The 25,099-nt window shown below is 41.5% G+C and overlaps 1 protein-coding gene across 6 annotated transcripts in view; it reads right to left on the bottom strand.

Moving 5' to 3' along the window:
- Window positions 1–1,028: 1,028 nt before the first annotated feature.
- KAZN (kazrin, periplakin interacting protein) overlaps window positions 1,029–25,099 on the bottom strand; it is a 187,796-nt gene continuing 163,725 nt past the window's right edge. For 4 of the 6 annotated variants that reach the window (XM_067472863.1, XM_067472864.1, XM_067472865.1 and 1 more), the window contains 4 exons: window positions 19,701–19,893; window positions 17,630–17,760; window positions 17,236–17,286; window positions 1,029–9,881 (listed from right to left, as the gene is read on the bottom strand). In XM_067472863.1, the coding sequence (XP_067328964.1) occupies window positions 9,714–9,881; window positions 17,236–17,286; window positions 17,630–17,760; window positions 19,701–19,893 (543 nt within the window). In that variant the 3' untranslated portion in view covers window positions 1,029–9,713. Of the gene's footprint in view, window positions 9,882–17,235; window positions 17,287–17,612; window positions 17,761–19,700; window positions 19,894–25,099 lie in introns of all 6 variants that reach the window. The other 2 variants (XM_067472866.1, XM_067472867.1) reach the window with 2 other exon arrangements.

The raw sequence follows: 25,099 nt of genomic DNA, 5'->3' as shown, positions 1-25,099 counted from the left end.
AAGGAATTGTTCTGAAACCTGGCAGGCTTAAAGTTGTCAATGTTGCCTACAAGTGTGCCAAGTTTCATCATGGTGGCCAAGAAAGTGACAGAGAAACGAGCCTCGAATTTTCACAACCACTAACAGAACCAATCTTTACGAAATCTTTACGAGATTCGAATTACGAAGTGAAACGGGACGACTCCGAATCTTTAGAAAATTCCTAAAAATCAGCCGATGAAGGAATCATTCTGAAACTTGGCAGGCTTAAAGTTGTCAATGTTGCCTACAAGTGTGCCAAGTGTCAGCCTGATAGCCATAGAAATGACAAGGAAACAAGCATCGCAAGTATTCTTGAATCTAAAATCTTAATGAAACCATTACGAATCTTCGGCGATTTGAATTACAAAGTGAAACGGGACGACTCCAAATCTTTAGAAAATTCCTAAAAATCAGTAGAGGAAGGAATCGTTATGAAACTTGGCAGGCTTAAAGTCATAAATGTTGACAACAAGTGTGCCAAGTTTCATCATGGTGGCCATGAAAATGACAGAGAAACGAGCCTCGAATTTCCATCGCCACTAACGGAATCAATTTTTACGACACTTTGGAAATTGAAATCACAAATCTTTAGAAAATTCCTAAAAATCAGTAGAGGAAGGAATTGTTCTGAAACTTGGCGGGCTTAAAGTTGTCAATGTTGCCTACATGTGTGCCAAGTTTCATCGTGGTGGCCATGAAAGTGACAGAGAAACGAGCCTCGAATTTCCATCACTACTAACAGAACCAATCTTTACGAAATCTTTACGAGATTCGAATTACGAAGTGAAACGGGACAACTCCAAATCTTTAGAAAATTCCTAAAAATCAGTAGATGAAGGAATCGTTCCGAAACTTGGCAGGCTTAAAGTTGTGAATGTTGCCTACAAGTGTGCCAAGTTTCGGTCTGATAGCCATAGAAACGACAAGAAAACGAGCATCGCAAATATTCTTGTACGATTACGAAGATTCACAGATCCGGTCGAGGAAACGAAGAGACAAACCCAAAGTAATTTAAAATAAGCTTTATTTAGTCGTGTGTGTATTATTATCATTATTTTTTTTCGTAATATTTCCATATTTGCATCCATGCCGTCGAGGAATTAATTGTTTTTTTCTTTATTTTCCCTTTAAAGTTAAATCTAAGGTTAATGACCCATAACGCCGTCAGCTATTTGTGTTTTTTTTAATTAATTGGTAGTTCTCTTTGTTTTTAAATAAAATCACCTTCTTAAGTCTTTAAAATAATTATTTCCTAATTTTTACAAACAAACAAAAATAAAAATGTGAGAGAGACAGAGAGTTTCGAAACAATAATAATTAATTAATAATAATACAAATAATAATAATAATAATAGGACTCAACAACGTATTATTCCGGGAACTGAGCTGCTTCGATATTTTGGATCCGGAAGGAGGGAAGGAGAGAGGGAAATATTTGGGGTCCCATTGGATTGCAAATGTTTTGGGGGTCCTACAGAAACCCCAATAGCCACACAGAAGCATTTTTGGGGGTCCCACTGAAATGCAAATGGCTTTCTAGAGGCATTTTGGGGTCCCATAGGAATGCAAATCACTCTATAGAAGCATTTTTGGGGTCCCACTGAAAGGTTAATAATATTAGGGAGGCATTTTGGGGTACAATAGAAATGCAATAGCCCTATGGATGAATTTCGGGGGTCCCATTACAATGCAATGCAAATACTGGGGCATTTTGGGGGTCCCATTACAATGCAATGCAAATACTGGGGGATTTTGGGGGGTCTCATCGCAATGCAAATATAGGAGCATTTTGGGGGTCCCATCACAATGCAAATACAGGGACATTTTGGGGGTCCCATTGCAATGGAAATACAAGATGATTTTTGGGGGTCCCATTGCAATGCAAATATAGGGGCATTTTGGGGGTTCAATTGCAATGCAAATATAGGGGCATTTTGGGGGTCCCATTGCAATGGAAATACAGGGGCATTTTGGGGGGTTTCATCGCAATGCAAATATAGGGGCATTTTGGGGGGGTCCCATCGCAATGCAAATATAGGGGCATTTTGGGGGTTCAATTGCAATGCAAATACAAGATTATTTGGGGGGTCCCATAGCAATGCAAATATAGGGACATTTTGGGGGGTCCCATCGCAATGCAAATATAGGGGCATTTTGGGGGTTCAATTGCAATGCAAATACAGGGGCAATTTGGGGGGTCTCATTGCAATGCAAATACAGGGGCAATTTTGGGGGTCCCATCGCAATGCAAATATAGGGACATTTTGGGGGTCCCATTGCAATGCAAATACGGGGGCAATTTGGGGGGTCTCATCGCAATGCAAATATAAGGGCATTTTGGGGGGTCCCATGGCAATGCAAATATAGGGGCATTTTGGGGGTCCCATGGCAATGCAAATATAGGGACATTTTGGGGGTCCCATCGCAATGGAAATACAGGGGCATTTTGGGGGTCCCATGGCAATGCAAATATAGGGACATTTTGGGGGTCCCATCGCAATGGAAATACAGGGGCATTTTGGGGGGTCCCATCGCAATGCAAATATAGAGGAATTTTTGGCGGTCCCATCGCAATGCAAATTTAGGGGCATTTTGGGGGTCCCATCGCAATGCAAACAGGGACATTTTGGGGGGTCCCATCGCATGCAAATATAGTGGCATTTTGGGGGGTCCCATTGCAATGCAAATATTGGGGCATTTTGGGGGGTCCCATGGCAATGCAAATATAAGGGCATTTTGGGGGTCCCATCACAATGCAAATATAGGGACATTTTGGGGGGGTCCCATCACAATGCAAATATAGGGGCATTTTGGGGGTTCAATTGCAATGCAAATATAGGGGCATTTTGGGGGGGTCCCATCGCAATGCAAATATAGGGTATTTTGGGGGGTCTCATTGCAATGCAAATACTGGGGCATTTTGAGGGGCTTCGCAATGCAAATATAGGGGCATTTTGGGGGGTCTCATCGCAATGCAAATATAAGGGCATTTTTGGGGGTCCCATCACAATGCAAATATAGGGGTATTTTGGGGGTGTCTCATCGCAATGCAAATATAGAGGCAATTTGGGGGGGTCTCATTGCAATGCAAATACAGGGGCATTTTGGGGGTCCCATAACAATGCAAATATAGGGGCATTTTGGGGGGTCCCATCACAATGCAAATATAGGGGCATTTTGGGGGTCCCATCGCAATGGAAATACAGGGGCATTTTGGGGGGTCCCATCACAATGCAAATATAGGGGTATTTTGGGGGGTCCCATGGCAATGCAGACAACTCAGAAAAGAAGAAATAATACGACCACCCCGAGCGCCCCCCTCCCTCCCGACGTGGAAAAATATAAATCCCGATCTTTTATGAACAACAACAACAACAATAATTTAGTTAGAATACATCCTCTGCGATTATTTTTTTTCGTGTGTGCAAATAAATTAAAAAGAACAACGAAACAAACGGGGGGGGGGGGGGAGGGCGAAAAGGGTGAAGCAAAAGGGATTATTCCGGATTATTCCTTAAAAAAAGAAACAACAACAACAACGACAACAACAGAAGAAGGAAGACGACACATCCATAGGGTTGTTAAAATTCAATAGGGCTTCAAAGGTACGTTGTCGTTTTGCAAGGCCTTTGAGGTTGGCTCCCACAGCAGTTCAAAGTGGAGTCAAACTGCATTAGTTCAACAGTGTAGATGCACCCCGACAGTAAGGTTCCAATGGAGGGGCGGAACAGGAGGCATACTGTATAGACCACTGACAAATAGGATTGAATTACTCATCGGGTCGACTGACACATGGAGTTGAATTACCCATTGAGTCGACTGATGCATGGGGTTGACTGACATATGGAGTTGACTGACGCCCATGGATTTGACTGATGCATGGGGATGAATTACCCATTGGATCGACTGACACATGGGGTTGACTGACATATGGAGTCGACTGACGCACGGGTTGAATTACCCATTGAGTCGACTGATAAATGGGGTTGACTGACATATGGAGTTGACTGACGCCCATGTATTTGACTGACGCATGGGGATGAATTACCCCTTGGGTTGACTGACGCATGGGGTTGACTACCATAGAGAGTCAACCGATGCATGGGGATGAATTATCCATTGGTGGGTCGACTGACACATGATAGACTTTTGGAGTCGACTGACACATGGGGTTGAATTACCTGTTGGGTTGAATGACAACAGACTGACATATGGAGTCGACTGGGATTGAGTTAACCATTGGGTCGACTGACATAGGGAGTTAACTAAGGCATGGAGTTGAATTACCCCTTGGGTCGACTGACGCATGGGTTTGACTGACATATGGAGTCAACTGACACATGGGATTGAATTACCCATTTGGGTCGACTGACACATGGGGTTGACTGACATATGGAGTCGACTGACATATGGGGTTGAATTACCCATTGGGTCGACTGACACATGGCGTTGACTGACATATGAAGTCGACTGACGCATGGGGTTTAATTACCTATTGGGTCGACTGACGCATGGGACTGAAGCACCTGTTGTGTTGACTGACAGCTGATTGACATATGGAGTCGACTGACGCATGGGGTTGAATTACCCATTGGGTCGACTGATGCATGGGGTTGAAGCACCTGTTGGGTTGACTGACAGCTGACTGACATATGGAGTCAACTGACACATGGGATTGAATTGCCCATTGGATCAACTGACGCATGGGGTTGAAGCACCTGTTGGGTTGACTGACAGCTGACTGACACATGGAGTTAACTGACACATGGGGTTGAATTACCCATTGGGTTGACTGACCATGGGGTTGAAGCACCTGTTGGGTTGACTGACAGCTGACTGACATAAGGAGTCGACTGACGCATGGGGATGAATTACCTGTTGGGTTGACTGACAACGGACTGACATATGGAGTCAACTGACACATGGGATTTAATTGCCCATTGGGTCGACTGACGCATGGGATTGAATTAACCATTGGGTCGAATGACATATGGAGTTAACTAAGGCATGGAGTTGAATTACCCATTGGGTCGACTGATGCATGGGGTTGAAGCACCTGTTGGGTTGACTGACAGCTGACTGACATATGGAGTTGACTGACACATGGGATTGAATTACCCATTGGGTCGACTGATGCATGGAGTTGACTAACATATGGAATCGACTGACGCATGGGGTTGAATTACCCATTGGGTCGACTGACACATGGGATTGAAGTACCTGTTGGGTTGACTGACAGCTGACTGACATATGGAGTCGACTGACACATGGGATTGAATTACCTATTGGATCAACTGACACATGGGGTTGACTGACATAGGAAGTCGACCACGCATGGGGTTGAATTACCCACTGGGTCGACTGACACATGGTGTTGACTGACATATGGAGTCAACTGACACATGGGGTTGAATTGCCCATTGCGTCGACTGACGCATGGGGTTGAAGCACCTGTTGGGTTGACTGACAGCTGACTGACATTTGGAGTCAACTGACACATGGGAATGAATTACCCATTGGGTCGACTGACCCATGGGGTCGACTGACATATGAAGTTGACTGATGCATGGGATTGAATTACCCATTGGGTTGACTGACATATGAAGTCAACTGAGGCATGGGGTTGAATTACCCATTGGGTCGACTGACGCGTGGGGTTGAAGTACCCGGTGGGTTGATTGACAGCTGACTAACATACGGAGTCGACTGACACATGGGAATGAATTACCCATTGGGTCGACTGACCCATTGGGTTGACTGACATATGGAGTTGAATTACCTGTTGGGTTGACTGACAGCTGATTGACCTATGGAGTCGACTGACACATGGGGTTGAATTACCCATTGAATCGACTGACGCATGGGGTTGAAGCACCTGTTGGGTTGACTGACAGCCAACTGACATATGGAGTTGACTGACACATGGGATTGAATTACCCCTTGGGTCGACTGACACATGGGGTTGAATTACCCATTGGGTCGACTGACGCATGGGGTTGACTGACGTATGGAGTCAACTGACACATGGGGTTGAATGATCCACCAGGTCGACTTATGCATGGGTCTCCATCGATGAAGAATGGGCTTGAGTGATGAATGCATGGGGTCAACTGACGCACGGGACTGAATGACCCATGGGGTCGACTGATGCACGGGGTGGGCTAACATATGGTGTCAATTTATGCATGGAGGTTGAGTTACCCATTATGTCGACTGACACATGGGGTTGACTAGGTGCTGAGTGATACATGGGATAGACTGATGCATAACCCATCGTGTCAGCTGATGTGTGCAATTTGCATGGGGTCAACCAACATGACGTGTCCGTGGCTTTGGGGGCAAACAGGCGGTCTGTGTCTACCTTTGGCCGTGGAGGGTCCCCAGGAAACATTCCGGATCCCCCACAGGAGGAAATGGGAAGGAAGCCAAGCCCTGGGATGGACCCACCTACCCCCTTTCCCCACAAATAAGGCCAAGTCTTACATATATTTTTCTCAGGGTAGGTCTTATTTCCGGGTAGGTTTTATTTCCGGGTAGGTCTTATTTTCGAGGTAGGGCTTATTTTCTCAAATTGACTGTTTTATGAACAGTAATTGGGGCTTATTTTCAGGGCAGGGCTTATTTTTTGGGGTAGGTCTTATTTCCCCAAATTGACTTTTTAATTAATGGTAATTAGGGCTTATTCCATGCTAGGGCTTATTTTCAGGGTCGGTTTTGTTTTCCCAAATTGATTTTCTTCCATTAACGAGAACTAGGTCTTATTTTCGGGATAGGTCTTATTTCGGAGGAAACAGGGTGTCGATCAACTGCCTGGAAGCCTCCCTTTTCCCACTGAAACCGCATCCAAGGGGGATGCTAAGCTCTTGGGTGCATCTACACGCCGCTGGTGGGAGTTGTAGTTTTGCAAGGCCAAAGTGGTGTCAAACTGCACCGATCCTTCGGTGTAGACAGGGGGAGAGAAAGGAGAGAGTTGGCTTAGCTTTGCTATTTCCAGGAGGCGAACGAGAGACAGGTACGAGAAGAACACAGTGCACAATTATCCATCGTCGTCGTCGTCCTTGGCTTATTTACAAAATACACAAGCGGTCCTTCAAGTTTGTTTTTTCAAGTTTTGTCGAAAACAGGGAGGAGCCGTAGGAAGGCCAAAGGGCAGGTCTATGAAGGAATCACACGCGTGTTCGACACCCACTTCAACTGCAAGAGGGAGCGAGTTGGGAGACATAGCATCCTAGAGTGGGAAGGGTCCCCCAAAGGCCATCTAGTCCAACCTTATTGTGCCATTGCAAGGAAGACACCATCAAAGCCTTCCCGACAGATGGCCATCCAACCACAACTATGATACGCAACACTACATTCCATGATAGATGTATTATAGCATCCTAGAGGCCATCTAGTCCAACCTTATTGTGCCATTGCAAGGAAGACACCATCAAAGCCCTCCCGACAGATGGTCATCCAGCCACAACTATGATAGGCAACACTACATTCCATGATAGATGTATTATAGCATCCTAGAGGCCATCTTGTCCAACCTTATTGTGCCATTGCAAGGAAGACACCATCAAAGCCCTCCCGACAGATGGCCATCCAGCCACAACTATGATACGCAACACTATATTCCATGATAGATGTATTATAGCATCCTAGAGGCCATCTAGTCCAACCTTATTGTGCCATTGCAAGGAAGACACCATCAAAGCCCTCCCGACAGATGGCCATCCAGCCACAACTGTGATAGGCAACACTACATTCCATGATAGTTGTATTATAGCATCCTAGAGGCCATCTAGTCCAACCTTATTGTGCCATTGCAAGGAAGACACCATCAAAGCCTTCCCGACAGATGGCCATCCAGCCACAACTATGATAGGCAACACTACATTCCATGATAGATGTATTATAGCATCCTAGAGTGGGAAGGGTCCCCCAAAGGCCATCTAGTCCAACCTTATTGTGCCATTGTAAGGAAGACACCATCAAAGTCCTCCCGAAAGATGGCCATCCACTAACACTACATTCCATGATCAATGTATTATAGCATCCTAGAGTGAGAAAGGGTCCCCCAAAGGCCATCTAGTCCAAACATATTCTGCCATTGTAAGGAAGACACCATGAAAGCCCTCCCAACAGATGGCCATCCAGCCACAGCTATGATAAAGGTTTCCTGTGACATTAAGTCTAGTTGTGTCTGACTCTGGGACGTGGTGCTCATCTCCATTTCTAAGCTGAAGAGCCGGCATTGTCCATAGACGCCTCCAAGGTCATGTGGCCTGCATGGAGCACTGTTCCCTTCCTTCAGAAGTGGTACCTATTGATCTACTGGCATTTGCATGTTTTCGAACTGCTTGGTCGACAGGAGCTGGGGCTAACAGCAGGAGCTCACCCCACTTCCCGGATTCGAACCGCCAATCTTTCAGTCAGCAAGTTCAGCAGCTCAGCGGTTTAACCCGCCATGCCACCATTCGGCCACAGCTCTGATAGGCAACACTACATTCCGTGATCGATGTATTATAGCATCCTAGAGGCCATCTAGTCCAACCTTATTGTGCCATTGCAAGAAAGACACCATCAAAGCCCTCCCGACAGATGGCCATCCAGCCACTAACACTACATTCCATGATTGATGTATTATAGCATCCTAAAGTGGGAAGGGACCCCCAAAGGCCATCTAGTCCAATGTTATTCTGCCATTGCAAGGAAGACACCATCAAACCCTCCCGACAGATGGCCATCCACTAACACTACATTCCATGATCGATGTATTATAGCATCCTAGAGGCCATCTAGTCCAACCTTATTGTGCCATTGCAAGAAAGACACCATCAAAGCCCTCCCGACAGATGGCCATCCACTAACACTACATTCCATGATCGATGTATTATAGCATCCCAGAGTGGGAAGGGACCCCCAAAGGTCATCTAGTCCAATGTTATTCTGCCATTGTAAGGAAGATACCATCAAAGCCCTCCCGACAGATGGCCATCCACTAACACTACATTCCATGATCGATGTATTATAGCATCCTAGAGGCCATCTAGTCCAACCTTATTGTGCCATTGCAAGGAAGACACCATCAAAGCCCTTCCGACAGATGGCCATCCAGCCACTAACACTACATTCCATGATTGATGTATTATAGCATCCTAGAGTGGGAAGGGACCCCCAAAGGCCATCTAGTCCAACCTTATTCCGCCATTGTAAGGAAGACACCATCAAAGCCCTCCCGACAGATGGCCATCCACTAACACTACATTCTATGATTGATGTATCCTAGAGGGGTGTCGTTGCAGTTAAAGCGGTGTCGAACCACATTAAATTCCATTGTGTGTAGACGCGCCCGGAGAGAAGGAACGAAAAGAAGAAAGGAATGAAGCAAAAGAAGGAGAGAGAAAAGAAAGAGCAAACGCACCCCGGAAACAGAACGGGAAAGGGGGGAAGTTACACGACAACGGACTCGGCATCGCTCCATAGACAACAGTTAGAAGGGGTTTCCACATATAGGGCGGAGGGCTTTTCGTCCCTCTCTTTGAGGGGATTATGTACAGCGAAGAGGCAATGCAGAGAGAGAGGGAGGAAAAGGAAAAGGGAAGGGGAAGGGGAAGGCTCACATTCCGCCGGGGTTTTTGGCCCCCCAACGCACGCAGAAGCAAGGCGGGTTCGAAAGGGTTTCCGGAAGGGGGAAAGGCAGTCCGTCACCAGTCGGCGTCCTCCTCGATGTAGTAGTCGGGCGCGGTGCCGTCAAAGAGGCCCGGATCAAGAGACTTGCGCTGTTTTCCCCGAGCGAAGACCCTCGAGATGGAGCCAAAGCCCATCTTCTCCTTTTTCTTCTTCCGCTTCTGGTCCTCCAGGTCCTCTAGAGACTGCCGAGAAAGAGCCAGAGAGAGATGGATTAGGTACGCGGGATAGAGACCAAGATACATCGAGAGATACGCAGAGAACGATATAGAAATATAGACAAATAGAGAGAGTCAGAGATAAACAGATAGATAGATAGATAAGATAGGAAGGGTAGATACCAAGATGGATAGAGAACGACAGAGAGACATAGGTAGACTGATAGCTATGTAGGATAGATACCAAGATAGAGAGATAGAGATAGAGATAGATAGATAGATAGATAGATAGATAGACAACAGAGATAGAGATAGAGATAGATAGATAGATAGATAGATAGAGAACAATATAGGGATAGAGATAGACAGATAAATAAGATAGGTAGGGTAGATACCAAGATAGATAGAGGACGAAATAGAGGTAGACATAGATAAGGTATGTAGGGTAGATACCAAGATAGATAGATATGTAGGGTAGATACCTAGATAGAGGATGATATAAAGGTAGACAAAGATATGTAGAGTAGATACCAAGATAGATAGATAGATAGATAGATAGATATGTAGGGTAGATACCTAGATAGAGGATAATATAAAGGTAGACAAAGATATGTAGATACCAAAATAGATAGATAGATAGATAGATAGATAGATAGATAGATAGATATGTAGGGTACATACCAAGATAGAGGACGATATAAAGGTAGACAAAGATATGTAGAGTAGATACCAAGATAGATAGATTGATAGATAGATAGATATGTAGGGTAGATACCTAGATAGAGGATAATATAAAGGTAGACAAAGATATGTAGATACCAAAATAGATAGATAGATAGATAGATAGATAGATAGATAGGTAGATAGGTAGATAGATAGATAGATATGTAGGGTACATACCAAGATAGAGGACGATATAAAGGTAGACAAAGATATGTAGATACCAAAATAGATAGAGAGATAGAGAGAGAGATAGATAGATAGATATGTAGGGTAGATACCAAGATAGAGGACGATATAGAGGTAGACATAAATATTTAGGGTAGATACCAAGATAGATAGATAGATAGATAGAGAATGTTACAGAGATATAGATAGATAGATATGTAGGGTAGATACCAAGATAGATAGATAGATAGAGAATGATACAGAGAGATAGATAGATAGATAAATAGATAGATATGTAGGGTAGATACCTAGATAGATTAAGAGAACGATATAAAGGTAGACATAGATATGTAGGGTAGATACCAAGATAGATAGATAGATAGATAGAGAATGATACAGAGCTATAGATAGATAGATAGATAGATAGATAGATAGATATGTAGGATAGATACCTAGATATATAGAGGACGATATAAAGGTAGACATAGATAAGATATGTAGGGTAGATACCAAGATAGATAGATAGAGAATGATATAGAGATAGAAATAGATAGATAGATAGATAGATATGTAGGGTAGATACCTAGATAGATTAAGAGAACGATATAAAGGTAGACATAGATATGTAGGGTAGATACCTAGATAGATAGATAGATAGATAGATAGATAGATAGATAGAGAACGATATAGAGATATAGATAGATAGATATGTAGGGTAGATACCTAAATAGATAAAGGGCGATATAAAGGTAGACATAGATAAGATATGTAGGGTAGATACCAAGATAGACAGATAGGGAACGATATAGAGATACAGAGAGGTAGATATAGATATGTAGGGTAGATACCAAGATAGATAGATAGATAGATAGATAGACAGATAGATAATGATACAGAGAGATAGATAGATAGATAGATAGATAGATAGATAGATATGTAGGGTAGATACCTAGATAGAGGTTGATATAAAGGTAGACAAAGATAAGATATGTAGAGTAGATACCAAGATAGATAGATAGATAGATAGATAGAGAAGGATATATAGATAGAAATAGATAGATAGATATAGATATAGAGAGATAGATAGATATGTAGGGTAGATACCTAGATAGATAGAGAACGATATAGAGGTAGACATAGATAAGATAGATAGGGTAGATACCAAGATAGATAGATAGACAACATAGAGATAGATAGATAGATAGATAGATAGAGAACAATGTAGAGATAGAAAGATACATAAGATAGATACGAGGATGAAATAGAGCTAGATAGAGATAAGGTATGTAGAGTAGATACCAAGATAGATAGATAGATAAATAGACAGATAACATAGAGATAGATAGAAAACAATAGAGATAGAAATAGACAGATAGATACATAAGATAGGTAGAGTAGATACCAAGATAAACAGAGGATGATATAGAAGTAGAGATAGATAAAATATGTAGGGTAGATATCAAGATAGATAGATAGATAGAGAATTATATAGAGATAGAGATAGATAGATAGATAGGTAGGTAGATAGATAGACAGATAGATATGTAGGGTAGATACCAAGATAGAGAACGAAATAGAGATACAGACAGACAGATAGATGTGTAGGGTAGATACCAAGATAGATAGATAGATAGATAGATAGATAGATAGATAGATAGATAGATAGAGAATGATATAGAGATAGAGATAGATAGGTAGGTAGGTAGATATGTAGGGTAGATACCAAGATAGATAGATAGATAGATAGATAGATAGATAGATAGATAGATAGGGTAGATACCTAGATAGATAGAGGACGATATAGAGGTAGACATAGATAAGATATATAGGGTAGATACCAAGATAGATAGATAGATAGAGAACAATATAGAGATACAGACAGACAGACAGACAGATAGATATGTAGGGTAGATACCAAGATAGATAGAGGATGATATAGAGGTAGACATAGATAAGATATGTAGGGTAGATACCAAGATAGTCAGACAGATAGATAGATAGAGAACGATACAGATAGATAGATAGATAGATAGATAGATAGATAGATAGATAGAGAACAATATAGAGATACAGATAGATAGATAGATAGATAGATAGATATGTAGGGTAGATACCAAGATAAACAGGGGACGATATAGAGGTAGAGATAGATAGAATATGTAGGGTAGATACCATGATAGATAGATAGATAGATAGATAGATAGATAGGGAACAATATAGAGATAGAGATAGATAGGTAGACAGATAGATAGACAGATAGATATGTAGGGTAGATACCAAGATAGATAGATAGATAGATAGATAGATAGATAGATAGAGCACGATATAGAGATTAGAGATAGATAGGTAGGTAGGTAGGTAGGTAAATAGATATATATGTAGGGTAGATACCTAGATAGATAGATAGATAGATAGATAGATAGATAAGATGCCTAGATAGATAGAGGACGATATAAAGGTAGACATAAGATATGTAGGGTAGATACCAAGACAGATAAATCGAGAACGATATAGAGATACAGACAGACAGACAGACAGATAGATAGGGTAGATACCAAGATAGATAGACAGATAGATACACAGAGATAGATAGAAAACAATATAGAGATAGAGACAGACAGATAGATACATAAGATAGGTAGGGTAAATAACAAGATAGATAGAGGACGACATATAGGTAGAGATAGATATGTAGGGTAGATACCAAGATAGATAGATAGATAGATAGATAGATAGATAGAGAACGATATAGAGATAGATAGATAGATAGATAGATAGATATAGAGGTAGACAGAGATATGTAGGGTAGTTACCAAGATAGACAGACAGACAAACAGACAGGTAGATAGAGAACAATACAGATAGATAGATAGATAGATAGATAGATAGATAGATAGATAGATTGATAGGGTAGATACCTAGATGGAGGATGATATAGAGGTAGACATAGATAAGATATATAGGGTAGATACCAGGATAGATAGATAGGGAACAATATAGAGATACAGACAGACAGATAGATAGATAGATAGATAGAGAGAGAGAGAGAGAGAGGGAGATAGAGAGATAGAGAGATAGATAGATAGATATGTACGGTAGATACCAAGATAGATAGACAGACAGGTAGATAGACAACATAGAGATAGATAGAAAACAATATAGAGATTTTCAACGGTAAGCAAACAGTATTTTGGTGCCCCACACCAACCAATCATCGATATATAGATTTTCTGTTTGTGGTGGGAGTTCTGTGTGCCATATTTGGTTCAATTCCATCATGGGTGGAGTTCAGAATGCTCTTTGATTGTAGGTGAACTATATATCCCAGTAACTACACTTGCCGCACTTGCTCCCTTGCCTGGCCCGCTTTGGGTCCAGAGGTGTGCCTGAAGACCCCGGCGTGTGCACCAAAAGTCACTTCTTCTCCTGACTTTCTTCTCAGCCATTGGGACCAAGAGAGAGAGAGAGAGAGAGGTGGAGATGCCCACCTTTCCTGAAGGTAGGCGCAAAAACAAAGGAGGGAGCGGAGGTGGGAGATACCTCCAGCCGGAGGGGCTCTCTCTCTCTCTCTCTCTCTCTCTCTCTCTCTCTCTCTCTTGGTCCCAATGGCTGAAGACAAAGTCAGGAGAAGAGGTGACTTTTGGTGCGCATGCTGGGGTCTTCAGACACGCCTCCGGACCCGAAGTGGGCCAGGCGTGGCGGCTCCGCCCCTTGGCCCACCCGCGGATTGGGGAGAGGAGAGGAGGCGGGTGGAGCGCCGGGGGATCGGGAAAGGGAGCCGGTCATGGGGAAGGGATCGAACACGGAGAACAATTGAGCGCCGGCTCTACACGCGCACCCGGTGGCCGGGTGGGGCAGGAACGAGAGGGGCTAAGCGAGGCTCAAGGGCCCGGCCCCTTTGGGTAGAGGATCACCTGGCAGCGAGGCAAGCAAGCCGAGGCTCCCCCCGGACTGCTAGGGCTGTTGTGAGCTGAGGGGGCGCTCCTCAAGTGGCGGTCGAGGGGCATTTACAAAGGCGCCTCTGCACCCCTGGCAAAAAAAGAGGTTCTGCGACAGCTTACTTCGCGTAATGGATGAGCCGCCCCTGGGTTTTCCCCAGGCAAGAAAGATAGAGTAAATAGATTGAAATAGATAGAGATAGATAGATAGATAGATAGATAGCGAGATAAGAAAGAGAGGAAGATGTTCTCCCTGCCAGGTTGCCAAAGAAGAAAGAGAAGGGAAGGGAAGGAGGGAAGAAAGAAAAAGGAGGAAAGGAAGGAAGAGAAAGGAAAATGGGAGGAAAGCAAGAGAAAGAAGGGAGAGAAGACAAAGGAAGGAAGGAAGGAAGGAAGGAAGGAAAAAAAGAAAGAAAGAAGGAAGGAAAGGGAAAAAGAGAAGAAGAAAGAAAAAGAACGGAAGGGAAGAACAAAAAAGGAGGAAAGGAAGAGAAAGGAAAATGGGAGGAAAGCAAGAGAAAGAAGGGAGAGAAGAGAGAATACAAAGGAAGGAAGGAAGGAAAAAAGAAAGAAAGAAGGAAGGAAAGGGAAAAAAGAGAAGAAGAAAGAAAAAGAACGGAAGGGAAGAACAAAAAAGGAGGAAAGGAAGAGAAAGGAAAATGGGAGGAAAGCAAGAGAAAGAAGGGAGAGAAGAGAGAATACAAAGGAAGGAAGGAAGGAAAAAAGAAAGAAAGAAGGAAGGAAAGGGAAAAAAGAGAAGAAGAAAGAAAAAGAACAGAAGGGAAGAACAAAAAAGAAGGAAAGGAAGAGAAAGGAAAATGGGAGGAAAGCAAGAGAAAGAAGGGAGAGAAGAGAGAATACAAAGGAAGGAAGGAAGGAAAAAAGAAAGAAAGAAGGAAGGAAAGGGAAAAAAGAGAAGAAGAAAGAAAAAGAACAGAAGGGAAGAACAAAAAAGAAGGAAAGGAAGAGAAAGGAAAATGGGAGGAAAGCAAGAGAAAGAAGGGAGAGAAGAGAGAATACAAAGGAAGGAAGGAAGGAAAAAAGAAAGAAAGAAGGAAGGAAAGGGAAAAAAGAGAAGAAGAAAGAAAAAGAACGGAAGGGAAGAACAAAAAAGGAGGAAAGGAAGAGAAAGGAAAATGGGAGGAAAGCAAGAGAAAGAAGGGAGAGAAGAGAGAATACAAAGGAAGGAAGGAAGGAAAAAAGAAAGAAAGAAGGAAGGAAAGGGAAAAAAGAGAAGAAGAAAGAAAAAGAACGGAAGGGAAGAACAAAAAAGGAGGAAAGGAAGAGAAAGGAAAATGGGAGGAAAGCAAGAGAAAGAAGGGAGAGAAGAGAGAATACAAAGGAAGGAAGGAAGGAAAAAAGAAAGAAAGAAGGAAGGAAAGGGAAAAAAGAGAAGAAGAAAGAAAAAGAACAGAAGGGAAGAACAAAAAAGAAGGAAAGGAAGAGAAAGGAAAATGGGAGGAAAGCAACAGAAAGAAGGGAGAGAAGAGAGAATACAAAGGAAGGAAGGAAGGAAGGAAAGGGAAAAAAGAGAAGAAGAAAGAAAAAGAACGGAAGGGAAGAACAAAAAAGGAGGAAAGGAAGAGAAAGGAAAATGGGAGGAAAGCAAGAGAAAGAAGGGAGAGAAGAGAGAATACAAAGGAAGGAAGGAAAAAAGAAAGAAAGAAGGAAGGAAAGGGAAAAAAGAGAAGAAGAAAGAAAAAGAACAGAAGGGAAGAACAAAAAAGGAAGAAAGGAAGAGAAAGGAAAATGGGAGGAAAGCAAGAGAAAGAAGGGAGAGAAGAGAGAATACAAAGGAAGGAAGGAAGGAAAAAAGAAAGAAGGAAGGAAGGAAAGGGAAAAAAGAGAAGAAAGAAAAAGAATGGAAGGGAAGAACGAAAAAGGAGGAAAGGAAGAGAAAGGAAAATGGAAGGAAAACAAGAGTAAGAAGGGAGAGAAGACAAAGGAAGGAAGGAAGGAAGGAAGGAAGGAAGGAAAAAAAGAAAGAAGGAAGGAAAGGGAAAAAAGAGAAGAAGAAAGAAAAAGAATGGAAGGGAAGAACGAAAAGGGAGGAAAGGAAGAGAAAGGAAAATGGAAGGAAAGCAAGAGTAAGAAGGGAGAGAAGACAAAGGAAGGAAGGAAGGAAGGAAGGAAGGAAGGGAAAAAAGAAAGAAGGAAGGAAGGAAAGGGAAAAAGAGAAGAAGAAAGAAAAAGAATGGAAGGGAAGAACGAAAAAGGAGGAAAGGAAGAGAAAGGAAAATGGGAGGAAAGCAAGAGTAAGAAGGGAGAGAAGACAAAGGAAGGAAGGAAGGAAGGAAGGAAAAAAAGAAAGAAGGAAGGAAGGAAAGGGAAAAAGAGAAGAAGAAAGAAAAAGAATGGAAGGGAAGAATGAAAAAAGGAGGAAAGGAAGAGAAAGGAAAATGGGAGGAAAGCAAGAGAAAGAAGGGAGAGAAGAGAGAAGACTAAGGAAGGAAGGAAGGAAAAAAAGAAGGAAGGAAGGAAAGAAAGAAAGAAAGAAGACTAGGGAAAAAAAGAGAAGAAGAAGAGAATGGAAGAAAAGAGAGATGTTTTCTTACCTGGACAATTGGGTTGTGCAAGTTTTTCTGTACCGGTCCAGGACTATCCCCCTGGAAGAAGAAAAGAAAGAGAGGTGCATCTACACTGAGGAATACAATTTGGTTGCAAATATAATAATAATAATAATAATAATAATAATAATAATAATAATAATAATAAATTTCGTTCCAATAATAACAATAATAATAATACATTTGGGTCCCCCAATTTCCGACACTCGGCAAGCATTCCAAAGCAGCCGCTGCCGAGCAGCACAAGCCAAGCTCTCGGGGACGGTGGGCCTCGCACCCCGAATGAAATAATAATTAATAATACTAATAATAATACTAATACTAATACATATAGAAAGAGAACCGTGCCAGGAAGGGGCAATGACCTGCAGAGGCGCCTTACATTGCAGAGCGAGTGCGTTCGGTGCCGCGGGGAGTTGATGTCGCTGGGGGTGGAGGAGCGGTCGCCTTCCGCCGCCGAGGCGTCCGAGATGACCGAGGGCTGGCGCGAGTGGCACGGGCTCACACGCACCGCTGCCAAAGACAAACGGGAACACATTATTACTATTATTATTATTATTATTATTATTATTATTATTATTATCCCGCTTTATCTACCGCGTTTTTAAAGTTGTGCCCAATATCCATTTCTTTTAATAGTAATTTTAGATAGTCCCAATTAATTTTATCTAATGCTTTTTCAGCATCGATAAATAGTAGAGCAAGTTGTTTTCATTATGCTTTTCATGATGCATCTATTATTATCATTATCATTATTATTATTATCATCCTTCTTTATCTATCCTTAAGGAGACTCAATGCAGCTGTGCACAACCTCCTGACAGATGGCCATATAATACTACTACTACTACTACTAATAGTAATAATCACACCATAGAGTCTTAGAGTTGGAAGGGACCTCTAATGGCCATCTAGTCCAACCCCTTTTTGCATTCATGCAGGGAAAGCCCCAACAAAGCCCTCCCGACGGATGGCCATATAATACTCCTACTACTACTACTAGTAATAATAATAATAATAATAATAATAATAATAATCACACCATAGAGTCTTGGAAGGGACCTCTAATGGCCATTTAGTCCAACCCCTTTATGCTGGGAAAGCACCATTAAAGCCCTCCAGACTGATGCCCATATCATGCTACTACTAGGAGTAGTAGTAATGATAATAATCACACCATAGAATCTTAGAGTTGGAAGGGACCTCTAAAGGCCATCTAGTCCAACCTCTTTTTGCATTCATGCAGGGAAAGCCCCATCAAAGCCCTCCCGACAGATGGCCATATACTACTACTACTACTACTAATAGTAATAATCGCACCATAGAGTCTTAGAGTTGGAAGGGACCTCTAAAGGCCATCTAGTCCAACCCCTTTTTGCATTCATGCAAGGAAAGCACCATCAAAGCTCTCCCGACAGATGGCCATATACTACTACTACTACTACTTATAGTAGTAATAATCGCACCATAGAGTCTTAGAGTTGGAAGAGACCTCTAAAGGCCATCTAGTCCAACCCTCTTTTGCATTCATGCAGGGAAAGCACCATCAAAGCCCTCCTGACAGATGGCCATATACTACTACTACTACTACTACTAACAATAATTCTCTAAAGGCCATCAACCCCTTTATACATGGAAAGCACCATCAAAGCCCTCCTGACAGATGGCCATATAATACTATTGCTACTACTACAACTAGTAGTAGTAGTAGTAGTAGTAAAAATAATTGCACCATAGAGTCTTAGAGTTGGAAGGGACCTCTAAAGGCCATCAACCCCTTTATGAATGGAAAGCACCATCAAAGCCCTCCCAACAGACGGCCATATAATACTACTGCTAGTACTACTACTACTACTAGTAGCAAAAATAATTGCACCATAGAGTCTTAGAGTTGGAAGGGACCTCTAAAGCCCATCTAGTCCAACCCGTTTATACAGGGAAAGCACCATTAAAGCCCTCCCGACAGATGGCCATATAATACTACTGCTAGTACTACTACTACTAGTAGTAGCAAAAATAATTGCACCATAGAGTCCTAAGAGTTGGAAGAGACCTCTAAAGGCCATCTAGTCCATCCCCTTTTTGCATTCATGCAAGGAAAGCACCATCAAAGCCCTCCCGACAGATGGCCATATAATACTACTACTACTACTACTAATAATAATAATAATACACTATAGAGTCTTAGAGTTGGAAAGGACCTCTAAAGGCCATCTAGTCTGACCCTTTTTTGCATTCATGCAAGGGAAAGCACCATCAGAGCCGTCCCAACAGATTGCCATATAATACTACTGCTAGTACTACTACTACTAGTAGTAGTAATAATAATAATCGCACCATAGAGTCTTAGAGTTGGAAGAGACCTCTAAAGGCCATCTAGTCCAACCCCTTTTTGCATTCATGCAAGGAAAGCACCATCAAAGCCCTCCCGACAGATGGCCATATGATACTACTACCTTGCCGGTCGACCGTGTGCTGGGGGTGGCCGTGGTAGAGCGTCTGCTGGCTCTGCCGGATGGCGGCCGTGAGCGGGAGGTCGGCCTGCATGACCCACTCCTGGTTGCCGTTCAGCACCGTCTCCCCCGGCATAGCCAGCGAGTGCCGCTTCGGCACGTCCTTCGTCAGCGTGGCCAGCGATTGCTTCGCCTGCAGGATGGAAAATTTCGAGGCTCGTTTCTCTGTCATCTTTACAGCTATCGGGTCGAAACTCAGCAAACTCGAAGGCAATATTTATGACTTCAAGTCTGCCAAGTTTCGGAATGTTTCGTTCATCTGCTGATTTTTAGGAATTTTTAAACTTTTTTTACAAATATTTTTTTCAAAATAAAACTACAAGAGGTACTCCCTTGATAGTTTGCAAAACGAGACAACATAAGCCGGGCAGCAATCCTGCAAAGTTTCAGAAAAATCTATTCATCTACTGATTTTTAAGAATTTTTTAAAGATTCGGAGGGGTCCCATTTATAGCGTTAGTAAATTGATACCTAATCCCAGTTCAGGTTATCAAATGCTTTTTCAGCATCTAAACTTAATAGGGCTAATTCTTCTTGATTATGTCTTTTGTAATATTCAATTGTGTTTAATATGAGGATGAAACTTGACATACTTGTCGGCAACATCTACGACTTCAAGCCCGCCAAGTTTCAGAAAGATCAATTCATCTACTGATTTTTAAGAATTTTTTAAAGATTCAGAGGAGTCTCGTTTTGTTTTGTAGCGGCAATGGGGTAAGTTTCGAGGCTCGTTTCTCCGTCATTTTTACAGTGATCGGGATGAAACTTGGCACAACCGAAGGCAACATTTACAACTTTCAGCCTGATAAGTGTCAGCGCGTTTTGGTCATCCGCCAATTTTAAGGAATTTTTCAAAAATATTTAATATATGGTGACCGTAGCGGCAATGGGGAAAATTTCGAGGCTCGTTTCTCTGTCATTTTTATGGCAATCAGGATGAAACTTGGCACAACCTAAGGCAACATTTACAACTTTTGTCCTGCCAAGTTTCAGCACGTTTCAGTCATCCGCTGATTTTTAGGAATTTTTCAAAAATATTTAATATATGGTGACCGTAGCGGCAATGGGGAAAATTTCGAGGCTCGTTTCTCCACCATTTTTATGGTGATCAGGATGAAACTTGACATACTTATCGGCAACATTTACGACTTCAAGCCCACCAAGTTTCAGAAAGATCCGCTCATGTACTGATTTTAAAGAATTTTTTAAAGATTCAGAGGAGTCTCGTTTTGTTTCGTAGTGGCAATGGGGAAAATTTCGAGGCTCGTTTCTCCGTCATTTCTATGGCGATCAGGATGAAACTTGGCACACCTTCTGGCAACATTTACAAATTTGGGCCAGGCTATTTTCAGAACATTTCGGTCATCCACTGATTTTTAAGGAATTTTTCAAAATTTATTTCAATTAAAATTATTTTCAAAGAAACCACAAGGGAGATCCCCTTGAATGTTTGCACAATTAGACAACATATGCAGAGCATTAGTCCTGCAAAGTTTCAGAAAGATTAATTCATCTGCTGATTTTTAATGATTTTTAAAAGATTCGGAGGGGTCCCGTGTCTTAATCCGAATCTCTGAAGCTTCGTAAGATTTGTTCCATTAGTGGCAATGCAGAAAATTCCGAGACTTGTTTCTCCATCATAGTTATAGCTATCAGGATGAAACTTGGCACACTTGTAGGCAACAGTGATAGCTTTAAGCCTGCCAAGTTTCAGAAAGATCCGTTCATCTACTGATTTTTAATCATTTTTAAAGTTTCAGGTGGGTACCATTTTGTAATCCGAATTTCTGAAGCTTCGTAATATTTGTTCCATTAACGGCAATGGGGAATATTTTGAGACTCGTTTCTCTGTGATTTTTATGGCGATCAGGATGAAACTTGACATACTTATCAGCAACATTTACGAATTTAAGCCTGCCAAGTTTTAGAAAGATCCATTCATCTACTGATTTTAAAGAATTTTTTTAGGATTCAGAGGAGTCCCATTTTGTTTTGTAATCCGAATCTTCGAAGCTTCGTAAGATTTGTTCCATTAGCGGCAATGGGGAAAATTTCGAGGCTCATTTCTCCATCATTTTTATGGCTATCAGGATGAAACTTGACAAACTTATCGGCAACATTTACGACTTCAAGCCTGCCAAGTTCCAGAAAGATTCATTCATCTACTGATTTTAAAGAATTTTTTAAAGATTCAGAGGAGTCTCGTTTTTTTCGTAGCGGCAATGGGGAAAATTTTGAGGCTCATTTCTCCATCATTTTTATGGCTATCAGGATGAAACCTGGCACACTTGTAGCCAACAGTGATGGCTTTAGGCCTGCCAAGTTTCAGAAAGATCCGTTCATCTACTGATTTTTAATGATTTTTTAAAGATTCAGGTGGGTACCATTTTGTAATCCGAATCTCTGAAGCTTCATCATATTTGTTCCATTAGCGGCAAAGGGGAAAATTTCGAGGCTTGTTTCTCCGTCATTTTTATGGCGATCAGGATGAAACTTGACATACTTATCGGCAACATTTACGACCCGCCAAGTTTCAGAAAGATTGATTCATTTACTGATTTTAAAGAATTTTTTAAAGATTCAGAGGAGTCTCGTTTTGTTTTGTAGCGGCAATGGAGAACATTTCGAGACTCATTCTTTTTATTATTATTTTTTCTTTTTCTCTTTTTTCTTCTTCATTTTTTTCATTATTTCCTCCTTTCTTTCCTTTTCCTTTCTTCTGTCTTACTAGCCCTAGCTTAAGATCTATGAAGAAAAGTACTTATACAGCGACGGAGTATATCAAAGCAGGCTAGTATCCCAGCTATTCTTATGGTCTGTGTATGTATTCGTGTTTGTATCATTGAACGTATAGTGTTTATTGTGATTGTACATATATGGGTATACGTCTATATGTTTATTTTAGATTGAAAATCAATTAAAAAATTATTTAAAAAAGAATTTTTTAAAGATTCAGAGGAGTCTCGTTTTGTTTCGTAGCGGCAAAGGGGAACATTTGAGACTCGTTTCTCCGTCATTTTTACGGCGATCAGGATGAAAGTTTGCACGGCCGAAGGCAACATTTACAACTTTCATCCTGCCAAGTTTCAGCGCGTTTCGGTCATCCGCTGATTTTTAGGAATTTTTCAAAAATATTTAATATATGGTGACCGTAGCGGCAATGGGGAAAACTTCGAGGCTCGTTTCTTCGTCATCTTTCCGGCTATTAGGATGAAACTTTGCACAACGGAAGGCAATATTTACAACTTTAAGCCCGCCAAGTTTCAGAAAGATCCATTCATCTACTGATTTTTAAGATTTTTTTTAAGATTCAGAGGAGTCCCATTTTGTTTCGTAATCCGAATCTTCGAAGCTTCGTAATATTTGTTCCATTAACAGCAATGGGGAAAATTTTGAGGCTCGTTTCTCTGCCATTTTTATGGCAATCAGGATGAAACTTGACATACTTATCAGCAACATTTACGACTTTAAACCTGCCAAGTTTCAGAAAGATCGATTCATTTACTGACTTTTAAGAATTTTTTAAAAATTCAGAGGAGTCCCATTTTGTTTCATAATCCGAATCTTCAAAGCTTCGTAATATTTGTTCCATTAGTGGCAATGAAGAAAATTTCGAGGCTCGTTTCTCCGTCATTTTTACGGCGATCAGGATGAAACTTGGCACAACCGAAGGCAACATTTACAACTTTCAGTCTGCCAAGTTTCAGCGCATTTTGGTCATCCACCTTTTTTTAGGAATCTTTCAAAAATATTTAATATATGGTGACCGTAGCAGCAATGGGGAAAATTTCGAGGCTCGTTTTTCTGTCATTTTTCCGGCGATCAGGTTGAAACTTGGCACAAACGAAGGCAACATTTACATCTTTCAGGCTGCCAAGTTTCAGCGCGTTTCGGTCATCCGCCGATTTTTAGGAATTTTTCAAAAATATTTAATATATGGTGACCGTAGCGGCGGCAATGGGGAAAATTTCGAGGCTCGTTTCTCTGCCATTTTTATGGTGATCAGGATGAAACTTGACATACTTATCGGCAACATTTACAACTTTAAGCCCGCCAAGTTTCAGAAAGATCCCTTCATCTACTGATTTTAAAGAATTTTTTAAAGATTCAGAGGAGTCTCGTTTTGTTTTGTAGCGGCAATGGAGAACATTTCGAGACTCATTCTTTTTATTATTATTTTTTCTTTTTCTCTTTTTTCTTCTTCATTTTTTTCATTATTTCCTCCTTTCTTTCCTTTTCCTTTCTTCTGTCTTACTAGCCCTAGCTTAAGATCTATGAAGAAAAGTACTTATACAGCGACGGAGTATATCAAAGCAGGCTAGTATCCCAGCTATTCTTATGGTCTGTGTATGTATTCGTGTTTGTATCATTGAACGTATAGTGTTTATTGTGATTGTACATATATGGGTATACGTCTATATGTTTATTTTAGATTGAAAATCAATTAAAAAATTATTTAAAAAAGAATTTTTTAAAGATTCAGAGGAGTCTCGTTTTGTTTCGTAGCGGCAAAGGGGAACATTTGAGACTCGTTTCTCCGTCATTTTTACGGCGATCAGGATGAAAGTTTGCACGGCCGAAGGCAACATTTACAACTTTCATCCTGCCAAGTTTCAGCGCGTTTCGGTCATCCGCTGATTTTTAGGAATTTTTCAAAAATATTTAATATATGGTGACCGTAGCGGCAATGGGGAAAACTTCGAGGCTCGTTTCTTCGTCATCTTTCCGGCTATTAGGATGAAACTTTGCACAACGGAAGGCAATATTTACAACTTTAAGCCCGCCAAGTTTCAGAAAGATCCATTCATCTACTGATTTTTAAGATTTTTTTTAAGATTCAGAGGAGTCCCATTTTGTTTCGTAATCCGAATCTTCGAAGCTTCGTAATATTTGTTCCATTAACAGCAATGGGGAAAATTTTGAGGCTCGTTTCTCTGCCATTTTTATGGCAATCAGGATGAAACTTGACATACTTATCAGCAACATTTACGACTTTAAACCTGCCAAGTTTCAGAAAGATCGATTCATTTACTGACTTTTAAGAATTTTTTAAAAATTCAGAGGAGTCCCATTTTGTTTCATAATCCGAATCTTCAAAGCTTCGTAATATTTGTTCCATTAGTGGCAATGAAGAAAATTTCGAGGCTCGTTTCTCCGTCATTTTTACGGCGATCAGGATGAAACTTGGCACAACCGAAGGCAACATTTACAACTTTCAGTCTGCCAAGTTTCAGCGCATTTTGGTCATCCACCTTTTTTTAGGAATCTTTCAAAAATATTTAATATATGGTGACCGTAGCAGCAATGGGGAAAATTTCGAGGCTCGTTTTTCTGTCATT

Source organism: Anolis sagrei, chromosome 13 (assembly GCF_037176765.1).
Source record: "Anolis sagrei isolate rAnoSag1 chromosome 13, rAnoSag1.mat, whole genome shotgun sequence".
Classification (NCBI taxonomy): domain Eukaryota; kingdom Metazoa; phylum Chordata; class Lepidosauria; order Squamata; family Dactyloidae; genus Anolis; species Anolis sagrei.
The sequence above is the reverse complement of the archived record's forward strand: the minus strand, read 5'-3'. Positions and strand labels throughout refer to the sequence as shown.